At 44.6% G+C, this 16,999-nt stretch overlaps 1 protein-coding gene across 4 annotated transcripts in view; it reads left to right on the top strand.

Annotated features, from left to right (window-relative positions):
• Positions 1–16,999, top strand: part of LOC137623065 (multidrug resistance-associated protein 1-like) — a 232,330-nt gene that overhangs the window by 207,018 nt on the left and 8,313 nt on the right. For all 4 annotated transcript variants that reach the window (XM_068353716.1, XM_068353726.1, XM_068353733.1 and 1 more), the window contains exons 29-31: positions 2,958–3,116; positions 12,196–12,362; positions 13,591–13,785. In XM_068353716.1, the coding sequence (XP_068209817.1) occupies positions 2,958–3,116; positions 12,196–12,362; positions 13,591–13,785 (521 nt within the window). The remainder of the gene's footprint in view (positions 1–2,957; positions 3,117–12,195; positions 12,363–13,590; positions 13,786–16,999) is intronic.

Genomic DNA, 16,999 nt, shown 5'->3' with positions numbered 1-16,999 from the left:
AGTTTCCTTTATCAGGACAACTCGAAAGAGAAGGGCTCTAAACCCTAGGGATAGAAAAAGTGTACACTGCCAATGACCCTTCTAATTATTAAATATTGTGGGGTAAGTATTAACTGATTTCCAATCAGAGTATTGAAGGAATTCTATTCTTTCAATATAGGGTTGGTCTCAGCAAAAGACTGTACAAGGGTACACAAGGTATGTTAGAAATTAACTACTGTATAATAAATACTATAGTTTTCTGTTTGCAGTATATACTATATTGCAAATATACTGGCTACTGTATATCATATACTGTAGTTCAGCCGGTGTGTTGCCAGCATGGCTAGCACCTGGCGGCATAGTCCGGCTGGCGTGTCGCCGGCTGGACTAGAAATTAGAAAAGAAACATACTTGTGTATCCCTCCCAGCCAATTGCTGTGACCTTCCCTTCCAATATTAAGACTATAGAGTTTCCTGATCAGGGAATCTCAAAAGAGAAGGGTTCTAACCTCTAGGGATAGAAAAGTGTACTACCACTAACCCTTCTAAACTATTTAATATTGTAGGGTAAATTGTAAACTGATTTCTAATCAGAGTATTGAAGGAATTCTATTCTTTCAATATAGGATTGGTCTCAGCAAAAGATTGTGCAAGGACAAACAAAATATGTTGGAAAATAACTGCTGTATAATATATACAATAGTTTTCTATCTGCGGTATATACTATGCTGCAAATATACTGGCTACTGTATAAACATATACTGTAGTTCAGCCGGCATGTTGCCGACAGGGCTAGTACCTGGCGACGCCGGCCCAGCCGACATGCTGCCGGCTGGGTTAGTACCTGGTGGCACTAGCTGACATCTCGAGAGAGAAAAAGCATGGAGTGAAGGGCTGCCTTATTAAAATGTATGTTTACACTAAATAAGGATGTAAGTATATAATCTTGCTGCCTTCCTCCAGAAAGAAGGTTCAAATGGAAGGGGAGAATGCATCATCCACACTTCCATCCAGCCGCAAGATCCGTTGCCGGCATTGCCGGTCACAGGACTGTGGATGGCAGTCCAAGGGAGGACTAATGAACCTTCGGCGGCAGAAGGGTCTCCCACCGGCAGCCGTCATAGCCGGCACAACCTTCCCGGATCCTTGTGTCCATAAGGGAAAGACTGAGTGACTAAACAGCTGCTTATGTAGGGTCCCGGCCAGCCCCGCAACCCACCTGGCAAGTGGTGAGATTGCAGGACAGAGGCCACAGGATTGCGATGGCTAAGTCATCGCTAATGGACAGAGAGGGGAGAGAAAAGGGTCCTGTATCAAGTGTAGAAGAAGGCGGCAGGATTGCCGCCACTTCCACACAAGAGTGAAACAATGTTTCAGTATCGGCGCTATCCTAGGGGGCAGAAGAATAACTGTTCTTCAGCCTAGGGTCTGCCGAAGCTATCAAGTGTATTAGAAGGCCACCTCCACACCAGAGAGAAACAGTGTTTCAGTATCGGCAACATCCTAGGCGCCAGAAGAAAACTATTCTTCAGCCTAGGGTCTGCCGACACAGGACTAGTCTTCTAGACCGCAGGGGAGAAGGTGGCGGCATCATACTACCACTTCAGGTGCGGCCTAGGGAGGCTTAGCCTCCTATGCCGGCAGCTATAAGCCGGCAGGGGAGTGACTACTCACCCTGCAGCTCTGCCACCAGCAGAAGACTGAATACTCTGAGGTTCTGTCAAAAACCAAAGCCGGGATCTCGCCGGCAAAGGTGGGAAACAGAAAACCCTAGCCTAGGCAAGCCGAAGTGAACGACTCTATGGCAAAACCAGATAGGGTTGCCGCCTGCGGCGGCACTCAGAGGGAAGGAGGGATTACCCTAGATCTCCTCAGGAGACAAGTATCGAGTTATGTAATTCTAGATGTACTATCTCCCGATGAATCATTAAAACGATACACGAGGGTAAACAGGGATAATGTTTGAAAGTATACTAGAGCGCCTAGGCTAGGTAGCCTAGCGCAAGACGAGATCTCAGTTACCTAAATCGCCGAAACTCTAACGTATACGATTGACAAAAGGAAGAGAAATTACAGTATGCATAAAATAAATATCTTTAATAGTATAATTGTGCCTAAATAGCTTTCATAATTTATTAATGCTATTACAACCGGGAAAGTCGTTCTGCTAACTAAATAACACATGCATAACGAACGACAGCGCCCATGGCGCCTCCGCTCCTTAACACAATTAATTACAATAATTTCACTGTGAAGCAGGAGCTAAAAATTATACAATGTAAAGAATCAATACTCAACTTTCCAGAGGCGAAAGAAGCTGGAGATTGCATAATAAATCCTCACAAAAGCCTCAAAAACGTTAGATCAACAGGGAACACCACCGTGCGAATTCGCTACAAAAATAGGAATAAGCGCCATCTTGGATACGGCGCCATCTAGATACTCAATAGTAGTATGGGAGGAAGGGTAACCTTGATAGTGACTACCCTTCTATTTTGCCACTCTTCCCCATCGAGGCGAAAACGCTATTCGGGGTGAAGATTGCTATGTGTCGTATCAAGATATACGTCCCCTGATTTATGCGATATCCTTAAGAGAAATTTTAACTATATTCGCTTCAGGAGTTAGAATTCTGGAGACCTAATGGTAAATTCTCTGGGAATATCACTTAGGAAGCTACTTATAGGAACCTTCCATCAGGACGACATGGCTTGAGCCCAAAAAGGGTGGATTCATATACTGTAGGAGTAATTAGGTTATAATCATCTCAAAGACTTGTTATAGGGTGTTCAGCAACTACACTAAACTTTTCAAGGTAGTTACATTGAAGGCATTTGTTTCTGAAATAAGATGATGAAAACTTGAAATATAATACACTCATTTTTAGCTATAGGTCAAGTTTTTTCGTTAACCTATATTGTCTTCACGTGAAATGTTCAATTTTATTTTCTATATAAAGTATCTTCATTTTAAAGGTGGGAATTGTAGGAAGAACTGGTGCTGGGAAATCCTCTCTAACACTCGGACTATTTAGGATTGTTGAAGCAGCAGGAGGCTCAATTAAAATTGACAAAGTGAACATTGCAGGGATTGGGCTTCATGAATTGAGAGAAAAACTGACCATTATACCCCAGGTATGCTAATTTAATAAAATTTTGTTGTTCTACTTTGTTAGGATATGGTATTCTTTTCTCATTAATGAAACCCTCATCTCTCTACATAGCTGCTTTTTATACTTGACATACCTCATAAGTCTCATAGTTTTAGGCATTCAATAATACTATCTGTAAATACAGTAATACCATATTCCTCTTCATGTCGTTTCACCTTACGTTATTTCGGACTTTATGTTGCTATTCCTTAAATATTAGATACAGAAATTGAATCCATATTATGCCATTTCAGCAACCTCATGGCTGTCTTTCTGTCACACAGTGAGGTTTAAAAATGGCTAAAAAATAAAGTAAACAAAATTTTTTTTAGAATTAAAAAATACATAACATTCAATAAGAAAATAGTACTGTAGTATTCATACACAGAAAATATTAGAATCATAATGACAAACACGCTTTGTCTTACGACACCATTACAAGCCTTCTCAAAGGTGCACAGTAAAGTACCGATATGTGCTTGTGTCCTTATTAAATTGCTGTTAGCTTTGTTTCTTTGTTAAGATGAACAAATAATTTGTAATTACAGTAGTTGTTTACAGTATGATATGCTTAATTTGAGACTGTTGAAAATGGAATTGAAGTTAGCTAATATATTTCCTTAACTCAAACAAGGATTCCAATAAGATAGCCAAAGAAATATTCACATCGACGAATTTTGAACAGCTTTGCTTTTGTTCCAGCTAGATGGCTTACCACCTAGGTACATAGTTGTGAATTGTGGAATTGGATATGAATTGGTCTGTAACAACAAGAGAATAATTTCTCAATCTAAGAAAATTTAAGTGTAAAAAATAACCACTATGCCGCAGTTGTGTTGGACCTGATTGTTAAGCAGATCCTGCACAGTAATACTCCATCTGACATTGTTAATTGTTTCAGGAAAAGTGACATACAGTATATATTCCTTAAAATGGCACAATAGAGAAAAAAGTACTTACTACCAGCTATCTTTTAATAAAAGCAGATAGAATATTGAAAAATGTACTAAAGTACAGAAATATTAACACATTAGCAATGTCCAGTTCACCTTAAATTTAGCATTTCTTCTTGCTAGACATTAAAGAAGCTGGAACTGGCAGTTGGCCTCTACAATCATGCGCACCTGCCATGGGTTTCCCGATCGCCCCTGTGGAACATTCACATTGGCGGTCGAGACTGATCCTCACGCCCTTTGTCCTTCTTGTAGGGGCCAACGGTGTGATAGTAACAACAAGTGTAGTGAGTGTAGGGAGTGGTCTACCTCCCAGTGGAAGAGGTTTTCGCGACGACGGAAGAATTTCAAACAGGATGTTTCTTCTTCGAAGGTTGCTTTGAAAGGAGAAAAACCCAAGGCCTCTTCTTCCATTGCCCAAACCTCTTCCGAAGCTCCCATTCGGTCGGTCTCTTTCCAGAGACCATTGAGTGGTAATGTAGACCAATGTATTGTTACCAACCTTGGGGCTCGAGAGATAACGTTGCTTCCCCATGCGAAGCAACTCCACCTCTCCCCCCGGGGGAGGTTATGTCACTAACCTCCCTTTTTCAGGTTTGGTCCTCCTTGGGGCTTACGGGTTCGCCCTCCTGGGAGGTTTTGCCTAACTACATTCGATTGGGTGCCGCTTTCAAGCAATCGTTGTCACCGTCAGAGGTTGATCCTCTGTCTCTTGTTGACGTTAGGTGTCAGAGGTATCCAATGCAGTATCAACCATCACCTCTTCCACTCCAAACTCTACGTTAGCTGACGGCTTAGTTTCTCCCATTCCTGTTCAACCTACGTGGGGGAAACTAAGTCCATCGTCAGTCTCTCCTGCTAGTGTTTCTTTCCCTTGGGGAAGTTCACTTACAGAGACTCCTCTTCGGAGGACTGCAGAAGGTCAGCTTGCTGATCCAACGGCCCCCAGAGAGCGCATTCGTCGGAAGGCGAGCCATAGAGGCCTTGCTTCACCTGCGGTGAGGAGGCGCCTCTTTGGTTCAACATCTTCGATGCAGTCTCCCACAGAGGAGCCTCTAGACCAATCATCCATCACTGCTCCTGCATTGGTCCTGGACCTCTCTGCAGATCGTTCGTGATCTCCTTCGGTGGAAGGTCGTCCTTTTAAAGGACACATCGACCTTCCACTCAACAGACCTGCCGTCGCCATTTCTACATGGGCCTAACAAGGCTCCACCCAAGCACGCTGTTGCGCGCCAACATACGCACCCACGAGACCTGACGAGCGCTCTTTAGTAGCTCGTCAGACCCCATCACTACGCGCAGATATTCACCATAACCCTAACACAGAGCATCAAGAGCGCACACGCCAACACGCGCATATGCTCCAACAGGAGCATAGCTCCATCACGCGTTAAGTGCGCATATGCGCCCACGTTCTCCTGCGTGCCCTGCGCAAACTGCGCCAATGGTCTCCTAAGCGCCATCAACCTACTGCGCAATGGCGCTCTCCTGCATGCCAGCGCTCTCCCGCGCGCCAACATTCTCCTGCCAACGCTCTCCCGCGCGCCAACATTCTCCTGCCCGAGCGCATACGCGCCCAACATCTAACTCTTCCTGCGCGCCATGCTGCGCACCATACTATGCGCCAGGTAAAACCTCCACGCCATCTGTCAACAGATAGCAGGACTTCCGGGAAGTCAGCAATACTGCCTTCTCCCACGCGCCAACCAGTACCAACGCGCCAGCGCTCACCTGCGTGCCAGCCTTCTCCCGCGCGCATCCGCAAGCTCGCCCATCCTCTCTAAGGGATGCATGCCAACATTCTCCCACGCGCTGGGGAAATTTCTCCTGCGCGCGCACGCCTTACGGCCAGCACAGACGCGCGCGAACACACTCCCGCGCACTCAACGTGACAAACCTGCGTGCCCGCACGCCACCGGTCTCCCACGCACGGGCCCCGATATTCTCCCTCGCGCGGGCCCCGATATCCATCCCGTGCGCGAGACTACTGAACGACGTACGGCAAGGTCGCCATCGCCTCATTCCCCTCCCCGCAAGCACATACCACTGCGCACTGTGGGAGAAGGGAAACTTCCAGAAGGGTCCAGGATCCCAAAGCTACCACAGGCGAACCCACCAATGATAGTGACTCCTCCCAAGGATCCTTCAATCCCTTTCCTTCAAGGGTATGTCTGTCAGCCAACAGCCCTGGTTCGGTGCCCTGATCAGAGCTGTAGCTCAGGCTTTCAAGCCTGTCTTCTCTGAATTGGGACACAGAACCATGGCTTCTTCTACCCCTTTGAAGAGAAAAAGAGGAGTTCCAGATGCGGTCACTTCCCCAAGGGCGAAACTGACTCCACGCAGACCTTCGAGGCAGGTTCCTTCTATTCTTCAGACTGCCTCTCCTTCCCTTTTGGACGAAGATTTCCTGTCTCCAAGGGAATCATGCGAGGAGACACTTTCCCCCATCGCACCAATGAAGGAAACCTCTCCGCGCCAAGGGGTCTACTCAGTTGGGGATTGGAAGGAACATGCCACCCTCGTCAATGTTAGTCATATCTTTCCCAGGAAGGAATCTAAAGACTCCAAAACATTGCCTAAGTCCTCTACTAGGACTAGGATGGAGCCAACTAGCCAATCAGGGAATAGCCGTGACTCTCCCAAGAAGAGCCTTCGGGGATAGAAGGAGACTTTGCTGCAAGTCCTACAGCAGGAGGAGACCAGCAAGAGTCAGAACATGCATTTTGGCAAGTTCTGACTCTAGTAAGGGCTCTCAATGGGTTTTCCGACCCAGAGATCCCTCCTTGAGAGGGCAAAGACATGGTCTTAGACCGCGTCTTTGGTACTCAAAAACCATCTAAGACCAGGGCAGCCCTGCCCTGGTCTCAAGGGTTTAAGAGTGCCAGTGACAAGATCTCACAACAGCTCTCCGAGATGTCCTCCTCCAACCGTTCCGGTGTCGCCAACAAGTTCCTCCCACCTCCTCGCGTACAGCAGAGGAGGTACTTCGAGATCCTAGAGGAGCCTTGTTTAGCTCATCCTCTTCATCACTCGCTGGAAGAGCTAACCAGGGGAGTCTCTCTTCAGCGACTCTCCAATCGGCAGTTCTCATTCCCGGCAACCGAGATCCTCAACCAGGAGAAAGTTGTGAAATGTGCTATGCAAGCCACTTCATGGCTCGCTATCTGGTTGGGGACCTTAGGTATCCTGATACGTTCTGAGGACTTCTCCAAGGAACGTACCAGGAAGGCTATGGAAACCTTCCTTCTCTCGGGTACTCGCACGATCGAGTTTCTGGCCTACCAAGTCTCGAACTTGTGGGCAAATACCATCCTGAAACGTCGGGATGCAGTAGCTGAGAGATTCCATCAGAAGGTCCCTAGCGCCGAGATCAGTATGCTCAGACATTCCTCCCTAGAGGGATCCATCCTGTTCGAGCCTAAGGATGTGGAACATGCCGCTGAGAGGTGGAGGAAGTCTCATCAAGACTCCCTCCTTCATAGGGCTTTAACATCCAAGCCCTATAAGCCTCCAGCACCACAGCAGTCCCGTCTAGTCAAGACCACTACGACGACAACAGCAGCGAAGACCTTGGTGTTTAAGCCCTTTCATGTCAAAGAAAGGAATGGCAAAAAGTCCTCCAGGGGAGGCAAGAATCCTAGAGGGAGCAGCCAAGGCTGCAAACGCTAGGATAGGCAGTCCCCCGTGCACTTCCACCAGTTGGGGATGCCTACAAAGTTGCTCATTGCCTACAAAGTTGCTCAAACAGGTGGAAGCAACTCGGGGCCCATTCCTGGAAAATCTCTATGATCAGTCTAGTATATCGCATTCCGTTCATAACATCTCTACCTCCCCTGACGACAAATCCAGTGTCATTGAACTCTCTTGCCATGGGATCGGCATGGGGGCAAGCCCTTCGGGCATTAGTCCAGACCCTGTTGAAGAAGGGCGCTCTCCAAGAGGTCCTCGACGGATCCCCAGGCTTCTTCAGCCGACTCTTTCTTGTAAAGAAGGCGTCTGGAGGCTGGAGACCAGTCATCGACCTCTCAGCCCTGAACAAGTTTGTCAAACAAACTCTGTTCAGCACGGAGACGGCGGACATGGTCAGACTAGCAGTAAGACCGCAAGACTTCATGTGCACACTGGACCTAAAGGACCCGTACTTCCAGATCCCAGTCCATCCGTCTTCAAGGAAGTACTCAAGATTCAGCCTAGACAACAGAATGTACCAGTTCAAGGTGCTGTGCTTCAGTCTTTCCACAGCACCACAAGTCTTCACCAGTGTGTTCACCCTAGTATCATCAGACGACAGGATAGCAAGGCTGAGGAAGGTCGCAAGACCTTTTCTCAGACGAGAAGAACTTCCAGCCTAATCGTGGTTACGTCTCCTTGGTCACCTTTCATTGCTGGCCCGTCTAGTTCCCAATGGTCACCTCAGGATGAGATCCCTCCAGTGGCGACTCAAGTCCCGGTGGAATCAAGTGTAAGACTCCCCGGACATCCAGATCCCCATGGGACCTGCGGAACTGATGGATCTCCAGTGGTGGGTGGCAGACAAGGACCTACGAAAAGGAGTAGATCTTCTCGTCCTCCCCTGGATTTGATGCTGTTTTCAGATGCTTCAAAAAAAAGGGTGGGGGGCCCACGTGCTGCACTACACGACCTCAGGCCTCTGGTCACAGTCAGAAAAGTACCTCCACATAAATCTCCTAGAGATGAAGGCCATCTTTCTAGCCCTTCAATAGTTCCAACAGTACCTGGCAAGTCACTATGTGGTGGTGATGAGCGACAACACCACAGTAGTGGCGTACATCAACAAACAAGGAGGTACTTTTTTGCAGCAACTATCCCATCTAGCAGAGATACTGAGATAGGCCAAAATCCACTCGATACCACTATCGGCATTCTTCATTCCGGGCAAAAGGTATGTGCTCGCCGACAACCTGAGCAGAGCATCTCAGATAGTGAGGACCATCTAGTAGCCAACAAAGTTCTGACTTTGTGGGGTTCTCCGACTGTGGACCTCTTCGCAACGGCCCTGAACTTCAGACTCCCGCTGTACTGTTCCCCAGTCCCAGACCCAAAGGCTCTCTGGCAAGATGCTTTCCAACAACGGTGGGACAACATCGGCGTTTACGCCTTTCCCCCATTCTGTCTGACGAGGATGGTACTCAACAAGACCAGAACATCGGTCAATCTTTCAATGACCCTCATAGCTCTGCTATGGCATCATGCAGAATGGTTTCCGGACCTTCTGCAACTCCTAACGGAGCCACCAAGAGAACTCCCTCCACGACACAATCTACTCAAACAACCCCATGCCAATATCTTCCACAAAGCCGTAGGTTCACTACGGCTTCACGCTTGGAGACTATCCAGCATCTCCTCTCTGAGAGAAGATTTTTGCAACAAGTTGCAATCAGGATGTCCGGACACCTGCGAAAGTCTTCAACAGCAGTCTACCAGGCAAAGTGGAAATTCTTCTGTGGTTGGTGTCGTGGAAGGGGTATCTCTTTACTCGATGCCACTATTCCAGCAATAGCGGAGTTTCTCGTGTATTTACGTGAAGAAATGCGCCTTTCAGTCTCGGCAGTGAAAGGCTATCGCTCAGCCTTAAGCCTCGCCTTCAGGCTGAAAGGAATGGACATTTGCTCATCGCTAGAATTTTCTTTACTCATACGGAGTTAAGAACTTACCTGCCCTCAGTCGGAAGTGAGACCTCCCTCGTGGAATGTGGTTTGAGTTCTCAGGTCTCTTAAGAGACCTCCCTATGAACCATTATGCCAGGCATCAGATCGCCACCTAACCTGGAAGACGGTGTTCCTGCTAGCTTTGGCCTCGGCCAAGCGAGTCAGCGAACTTCATGGTCTCTCGTATGACATCGCCCATTTAAGGGGATGGCAGGAGGTAACGTTCAGCTCCGTCCCTGAGTTTATTGCTAAGACTCAGAATCCAGGAGTAGCTGATCCTCGATTCGACTCCTTCCGGATTTCTAGTCTCCGTAATGTAACAGATGACCCTGACCATCTCTTACTATGCCCAGTAAGGAGCTTGAGGCTGTACCTCAAAAGAACAGCCGCAGCCCGTCCTCGTGTGCCAGCACAGGAAGGACTAAGAAGAGGGTCACCAAGAACACCATCTCTGCATGGATTCGCAGGGTTATTGACCTGGCACTGAATCCAGACCCTCCTCCGTCACGTCACCCCAGAGCACATGATGTCAGGGGCATAGCTACGTCTCTGGCCTTCAAAAGAAATTTTTCAGTGACGCAGGTTCATCAAGCTTGGGGTGTGGAAACGGCAAACAACGTTCACATCCCACTACCTGCAAGATGTGACCCAGAGGAGACTCGATATGTTCTCTATCTGTCCTGTGGTGGCTGCACAACAGCTGGTTTAAAACCTCAAGCTCCTTATTGGACAAGTAGCAGAAGGTTGAGGGCATTGTTACCTGATTTTAGTCTGCATGAATGAAAAGGTTTGACTGGCCCTTATTCTTTTCTTCATCATCCCCTCTCTTGGGGAAAGCAGCATCCTGGGTTCTCTGCATAGCTGACCCCAAACCACTGCAGGTAAACCATGCTCCCTTGTGTTTCTAGTATTAATATTAATACTGTTATGTCCCCATACCCTGACAAGGTGATATTGGGAAAGTCCTAGTCTACAAATTTCCATCTAACGAACTTCAGAACAACTTTCTAGGACGAGTCATACTTCCTCATACCTTCACACACAGCTTGCATAGGCCGCAGACCTTGTGTAGCAAGGTTTTAGCGAGGTGCAGGGACTCCTTATTTCTTGAGTGCTTACACACTCAAATAAGGAGTCCCCGGGCAAAGCCAAAAGCCATACTGGCTGGGACGTCCACCCTTCCTAATAGGTGAGTTACCCCTATTAAATAGCGTGGTTTATATTCCAGTTATGGAACAAATGACATATTCGTAGATAATTTTTATTTTTCCTAACTATACAAACCTTAGCTATTTAACCAAACTTGCCCGCCAGTCCTATCCCCCTTGAAGTCCTACCTCCAAGCAAAGTGAGCTCAAGCACAGGTGTGTGAGAGGGGGGGTAGCAAACTACCCTCCCCTACCCCCGCTAACTAGCGGTGTGGGTAGTAAACCCTCGTTAAAAATTAATGGCTAGTCATTTCAGCTATGCCGAAAGTAATACCCCTATTAAATAGCTAAGGTTTGTATAGTTAGGAAAAATAAAAATTATCTACGAATTTGTCATTTTGAAGGTTGTTGGCCATTCAGCCCCCCATGACTTACAGTTTTATTCATCCATATTCATGTGATATGGATACTGGAGGGAGAGTTGATGGAGATAGATATTTCTTACGTGTGTTATCTAGGTGAGGGTGGATATGTGCCCACACTACTACAACAGGGGATGTCTTGTGATAGGTCAGACTGAATAGTCATCCTTTCTTGTTTGTATCTTGAGATATTCATCTGATATGGGTGTTGGGAGGACATGGGATAGTTAGGAAAATCCACATCTTATGTCAATTCAATTCTTCCTAGTCTAAGACTGGTAGTCAGCCTTCTTTTGTGTTTGATCCTTCCATATTCATCTGATACGGGTATTGGAAGAAGTCTTGAGTGTTAGTCTCGCACGTTAAGCAAAATTATGTAAATTCTTCCTATTTTAAGATTGAATAGGCGTTTCTGCCCACCTACAGTTAGTGTTGATGTAAGATAGTCTAACTGGATAGTCAGACTTTCTTTGTGTTTTATCCTTCCATATTCATCTATGGTTATTGGAAGAAGTCTCTAGAGTTATATAGCCTTGCAATCTTATAATTTCTGCCTAAGTTAAGTATGGACAGGCTCGGAAGAGTCATATAGTTTATGAATCTCTATATTTTAAGCCTGATTAGGCTTGCTTGTGTAGGACCTTTATCCCAAGAAGTAAAAGTTGAATGTATTCGAGCATAACAAAGAGGTCTTTACTTTAAAAACATGGATATTGTAATGAATATATTTGTAAATGTTATTCATCATATGTTTGAAACTCAATATTCAGTGATGAGCCTCAGTTTTATTTGTGCCCAAGGAAATGTATGAGTTCATACAGTGGAATAAGATTAATTATCAAAACTAATTTTATGCCTTATCTTTAGGATCCAGTTATATTTAGCGGTACATTAAGAATGAATCTAGACCCATTTAGTGAATACAGTGATGCAGAAGTGTGGAATGCAATCCAGAATGCTCATCTAGAAGACTATGTGAAAGCACAAGCAAGCTCCTTTTACACAACTATTGATGAAGGCGGTAGTAATCTTAGGTAAGAAAGGTTTGCTCTAATTGGTGAGTATTTTATTACTCTAGATTTAAGACAATTTGATTTGTTACCATGACTTGGTTATATCCATAAACATTAATTTAGTCTACTTTGCTTGTAATTTTCACTTTTCTTCTAATAACATAACTTTAAGAAATAAGCCTAAAGTGCGGGAATTTGATCAGGGCTCTAAGTACAATAAAATATTTTCATAACAGTAATAGGAAATTAGATTTGAAAATGGTAGGCTTCCAACCATTAAGAAAACCCAGAAAATGAAATAGGAAAGACAGATTATCATTTTAAAAAAATGGAAAATATTATTTTATCATAACTTTTTATATAATAGTTTAATGAGATCCTTGATTCACATTTCTTGAATCTCATAGTGCTCCCCCACAAAGAAGTTGTTCTTCATTGAGAGATAAATCTGGACTGAGGTAAACACTGGGCCAAGGTAAAGCTGAAAGAGTGAATCAGCAAAGTATGAAAAGACCTAATAGATTGGATAAAAAGTAAAAGGCAAAAGACAAGTATATGTAAAGGGCCTCTGGTCCTCAGCATAGAATGACATGACAGGTATGCTGCAAGTGGTACCCCTGTATGTCAACAGTGAAAACATTAGAGAGAATGGGAAACACTTATGTCCATCATCAACATGTAGAAATTGAATGACAAGGATTGTAATTTCAGTGTTATAATCCTGATTATTACTATAGATTTATTTTAAGCCTGCTTGAAGTTTGGAATTCAGGATAGGGACCCTTTATTGTACAACTTATTGTCACATTTCATGACCTTGGAAAGCAATAAGAAATTAAGTAGTAAAAACTTTTAAAATAATGTATATTTAGCTGTAAAAAATCAGGACTAGCAGAACATTAATACTAAAATATGTTAATAATATGAATGCTATTACAATAACTTGATGTATATTAAAACTAAAAATTCCGATTTATTTATAACATTTGCTGCAAGTTGAAATATAATGAAGCATTTTATTTTTTTGATGCTGGATATGAATTGTATTTTTAAAAAATCATTCCTACTTAATGTAATGTATTTTAGCACAGATTGAATATGTTTGAAATATATCAGGTACAGTACTTATGTTTTCATGACTATTAGCTCCAAAATAGATCAAGTGTTTTTCAAACATTTAGAGTGTTGGATAGAGTAAAAGCATCTTAACTTGAAATACTGTACTGTATACTGTATAAAATACTTCCAGTGTTGGCCAAAGACAACTTGTATGCTTGGCCCGGGCTCTACTAAGAAAATCGAAAATCCTTGTATTAGATGAAGCAACAGCTGCTGTTGATTTGGATACCGATGATCTTATTCAGGAGACAATACGAAGAGAGTTTGCAGATTGTACGATCCTTACAATAGCTCATCGTCTCAATAATATAATGGATTGCGACAGGCAAGTCTTATATATTTTTTTTTTTTGTCATTGCAAAGGCCAGTTGGATCTATTTATGAATGTGGCATGCTGGTACCACAACAATGCAGGTTCTTAGTTACAAAAATATAAAAAAGAAGTAGACTAAAAATAATCATGTTTCATGAAAGCATGAAAAAGTATCAAATTTCAATGGCATGTAGTTTATTTGTCAATACATGACAAAAGTTCACTGTTGGTCTTCCCAAATTACTTAAAACTGTTCTTTCTTTCAAGAGACAGGTCTATTTCCCCTTGGGAATAGTTTCATCCTTATTCTGTTTTCCTCCAGTTTCAATTAAAGTCATTTGTCCATTTTACCCCTACGGAATTTAGTAGAAAGCTCTGGCATTTGTGGCAGAGGTAAAGGCAATGAAGGATTTTACAGTTGATTATTTTTGGCGGAGAAGTCAACAAGGGCTGGAGACCAGTCATCGACCTCTCTCCTACGAACATATTTGTTCTACAAACTCTGTTCATGATAGAGACAGTAAGTACCATCTGTTCCGCCATTAGGAAAGAAGAGTTCATGCTCTCTGTGGACCTGGACACTTGTTTTAAAATACCGAACCATTGGTCGGACCAAAAGTACCTAGTTTTCATCCTTGGGGTTCCAGGGGTGTTGGAACTTACTGTAACTTCCAATGCAGTCGACAAGTCTGGAACTGGAGAGCAGAATACTGAAAGTTTCTTATTCAACCGAGTGATTTACAGGTCAATCGATGATGAACCCCAAAGAACAAGAAGTCTTTCCACCAGACAGGGATGTAGGGACCATTTAAATCCTACAACCTGTCCTTTGCAATTAAGCATGACTCCTAGAACATTTCTCGTGTCTGGAATTAACCTCGCTAACAACTCTACTGCATTGCCATCTGCCCAAGTGTGTACATGCTTTTCCATCTTGCAGAGGGTCTATGAAATAGTGTTCCCTTGTTTGTTGATGTGAGCCAAGACACAAAGGTAGTGTTCTAGTTCATAAAAGTTACAGTGCCTTTTTAAAACTAATTTGTAGCAATAGAAATGTTGTGTGTATTTACAACAAGTTAATATGCAGGTGCTTATCTTTTGTGGACTATAGCCACTAGGGTGACTAGACAGTGTGATTGCTCAGGTGCATGCCCCATCCCTCCTTGGAAGCATATGTGAACAGCAGCAGTTTTTGAGGTGAGGAATCAAGTGGAGTTCCCATGGCAAGGTTTGTGTTATTCAGCCACCAGGTTAGTTTGTCCCATACGTCTTCTACTGGAGTGATCATTGGGAAGACACCTGTGTGGGATATGCTTTCTCAAAGATGAGTCAGAAGTTCTTGTTTGTGCAAAAACGAGTGTGCCACATCCACGACTCTGCTGATATGACTAGCTGATAGAAAGACTCTCGCTGTTGCCATATCTATCAGAATATCCAGGTACTCCATTCTCTGCTTAGGCATGAGACTGGACTTTTCCCAATTGACCATGACCCCCAAAAGGGGGAAAAAAGTTTGTCTTGATCCTAGAGTAACTGTCTCTGGGAGGAAGACAGAATCACCTAAACGTCGAGATACCTTGGCATAAGAATCCCGTTTGAATTTGCCAAAGTAAAGACCAGTTTGAACACTCCTGTGAACATTTGGGGAGAGGTAGGCAGTCCAAAACACAGTGAACTGCTATGCTACTTCACAGGACAAAGTGGATATACTTTCAGTAAGACCGATGGATGGGCATCGTGTGCATCTTTCAAATCCACAGAAGGTTTACAGAAAATAATTTCTTTTCTGATGGTGGACAGTACAGTGCTATCAATCTCAAGTCTCCATCTTGAATGATGTTTGGAGAACAAACTTGTTTACTAGACAGAGACCAATGACCTGTCTCCAGTCCCCAGTTGACTTCTCCACTAGGAGGAGTCAACTGTAGAAATCTAGAAAACAGTCTTGGACAACTTCGAGTATGGTCTTTTTTTTTCCATTGATGTCACCTTTCTTTTGACAATTTCAGAAGTTAGGTCTGGAAAGTTATCGGTGTGTGAGTGAGGGGAGGGGGAGTTGGTGAAAGGTAGGCGATATCACTCCTAAAGGATTACCACACCCATTTCTCTGCTCCATTGCTGCCACATTGCCCAACGGCTTGACATTCATCCCCCACCTAGTGGCAGCTGCAGGATGGGATTGCATACTTTAGTGTCCCCTTCCTTACTGGATTGGCTAGGTTGGGGACGAAAGGGCAGACATTGTCCGCACTTTTCCTACAGGAGGAAGAAGCTAGAGGTGCAGATCTCATCCTTGATTTTGCAAGAGTTCTTTTATCACCATTTTAAAGGTGCAATGGGGTTTGATGTTCTTGTCGTTGCCTATGAAGGGCCTGGACCCTTAAAGGCATCTGGCTGGGGTTAAAGGAGTCCTAGTTCCCTTTCGTCCAGTTTTCCATCATGAACACCCATTTCCTTCTGCGGGAAAAGGGCTGTTGTCTCCAACACCGAGGCATTTTCTGGGTATAGTGGCTCCTATAGATCAATCTGCTCTTGTAAGCACTAGGCAACACCATTCTTCTCTTTAGTGACCCAATTGTCCCACTGGTTTGCCGACTGGTGCACCAAGAAGGTCACAGCCTTGTCGACTGACAGGATCAATTTAGCGTATTGCTTTCTTAACGCAGGATTTGCCAAATCCTGGGTCATGGCAGAGTAGGCAACCATACCTAACCACTGGTTGATCCATGAGGTTGCTTGTAAGCTGGACATGGAAGCGGCGTCTTTGGCGGTGAATTTAAGTGCTCCGAACTAGTCTGTATTCTCTGGCAAATAAAAACGTCGTTGAGAGAACACTGGAGGCAGGATCTTGCTCGATGGGCTTGAGTAAAGGGAATTCCTTAGGCTATAGATTTGGGTATTAACCCTATCCAAAGCCCCATTAGCAAGCTCCAACTATGGGAACTCGAGGGCAGGCTTCGAACCTTGAGGGGTCCCTAAGCAATGATCAAGGGATGTTAACACTTCTTTGGTAGGAGCCATGGCAGCCTCCTTGGGGTTGTTGTACTCACAACTGAGTGCTATGAACTTGACGAATGTAGACCCAGTTTCAGGACTTTCCGCTTGCATTGAGCGAAGACATGGGAAGTGCCATCAGGTTACTAATGTCCTGGCACTCCTCCGTCCTCACGAAGTGGGGTCTTCTTCTTAAGAGTACTTGTGTACTGAATCGAGTACGGAACTGGGT

The sequence above is a fragment of the Palaemon carinicauda genome, chromosome 2 (genome assembly GCF_036898095.1).
Source record: "Palaemon carinicauda isolate YSFRI2023 chromosome 2, ASM3689809v2, whole genome shotgun sequence".
Taxonomy (NCBI): Eukaryota; Metazoa; Arthropoda; class Malacostraca; order Decapoda; family Palaemonidae; genus Palaemon; species Palaemon carinicauda.
Note: the sequence above shows the minus strand (reverse complement) of the source record. Positions and strands in the feature narration are given on the sequence as shown.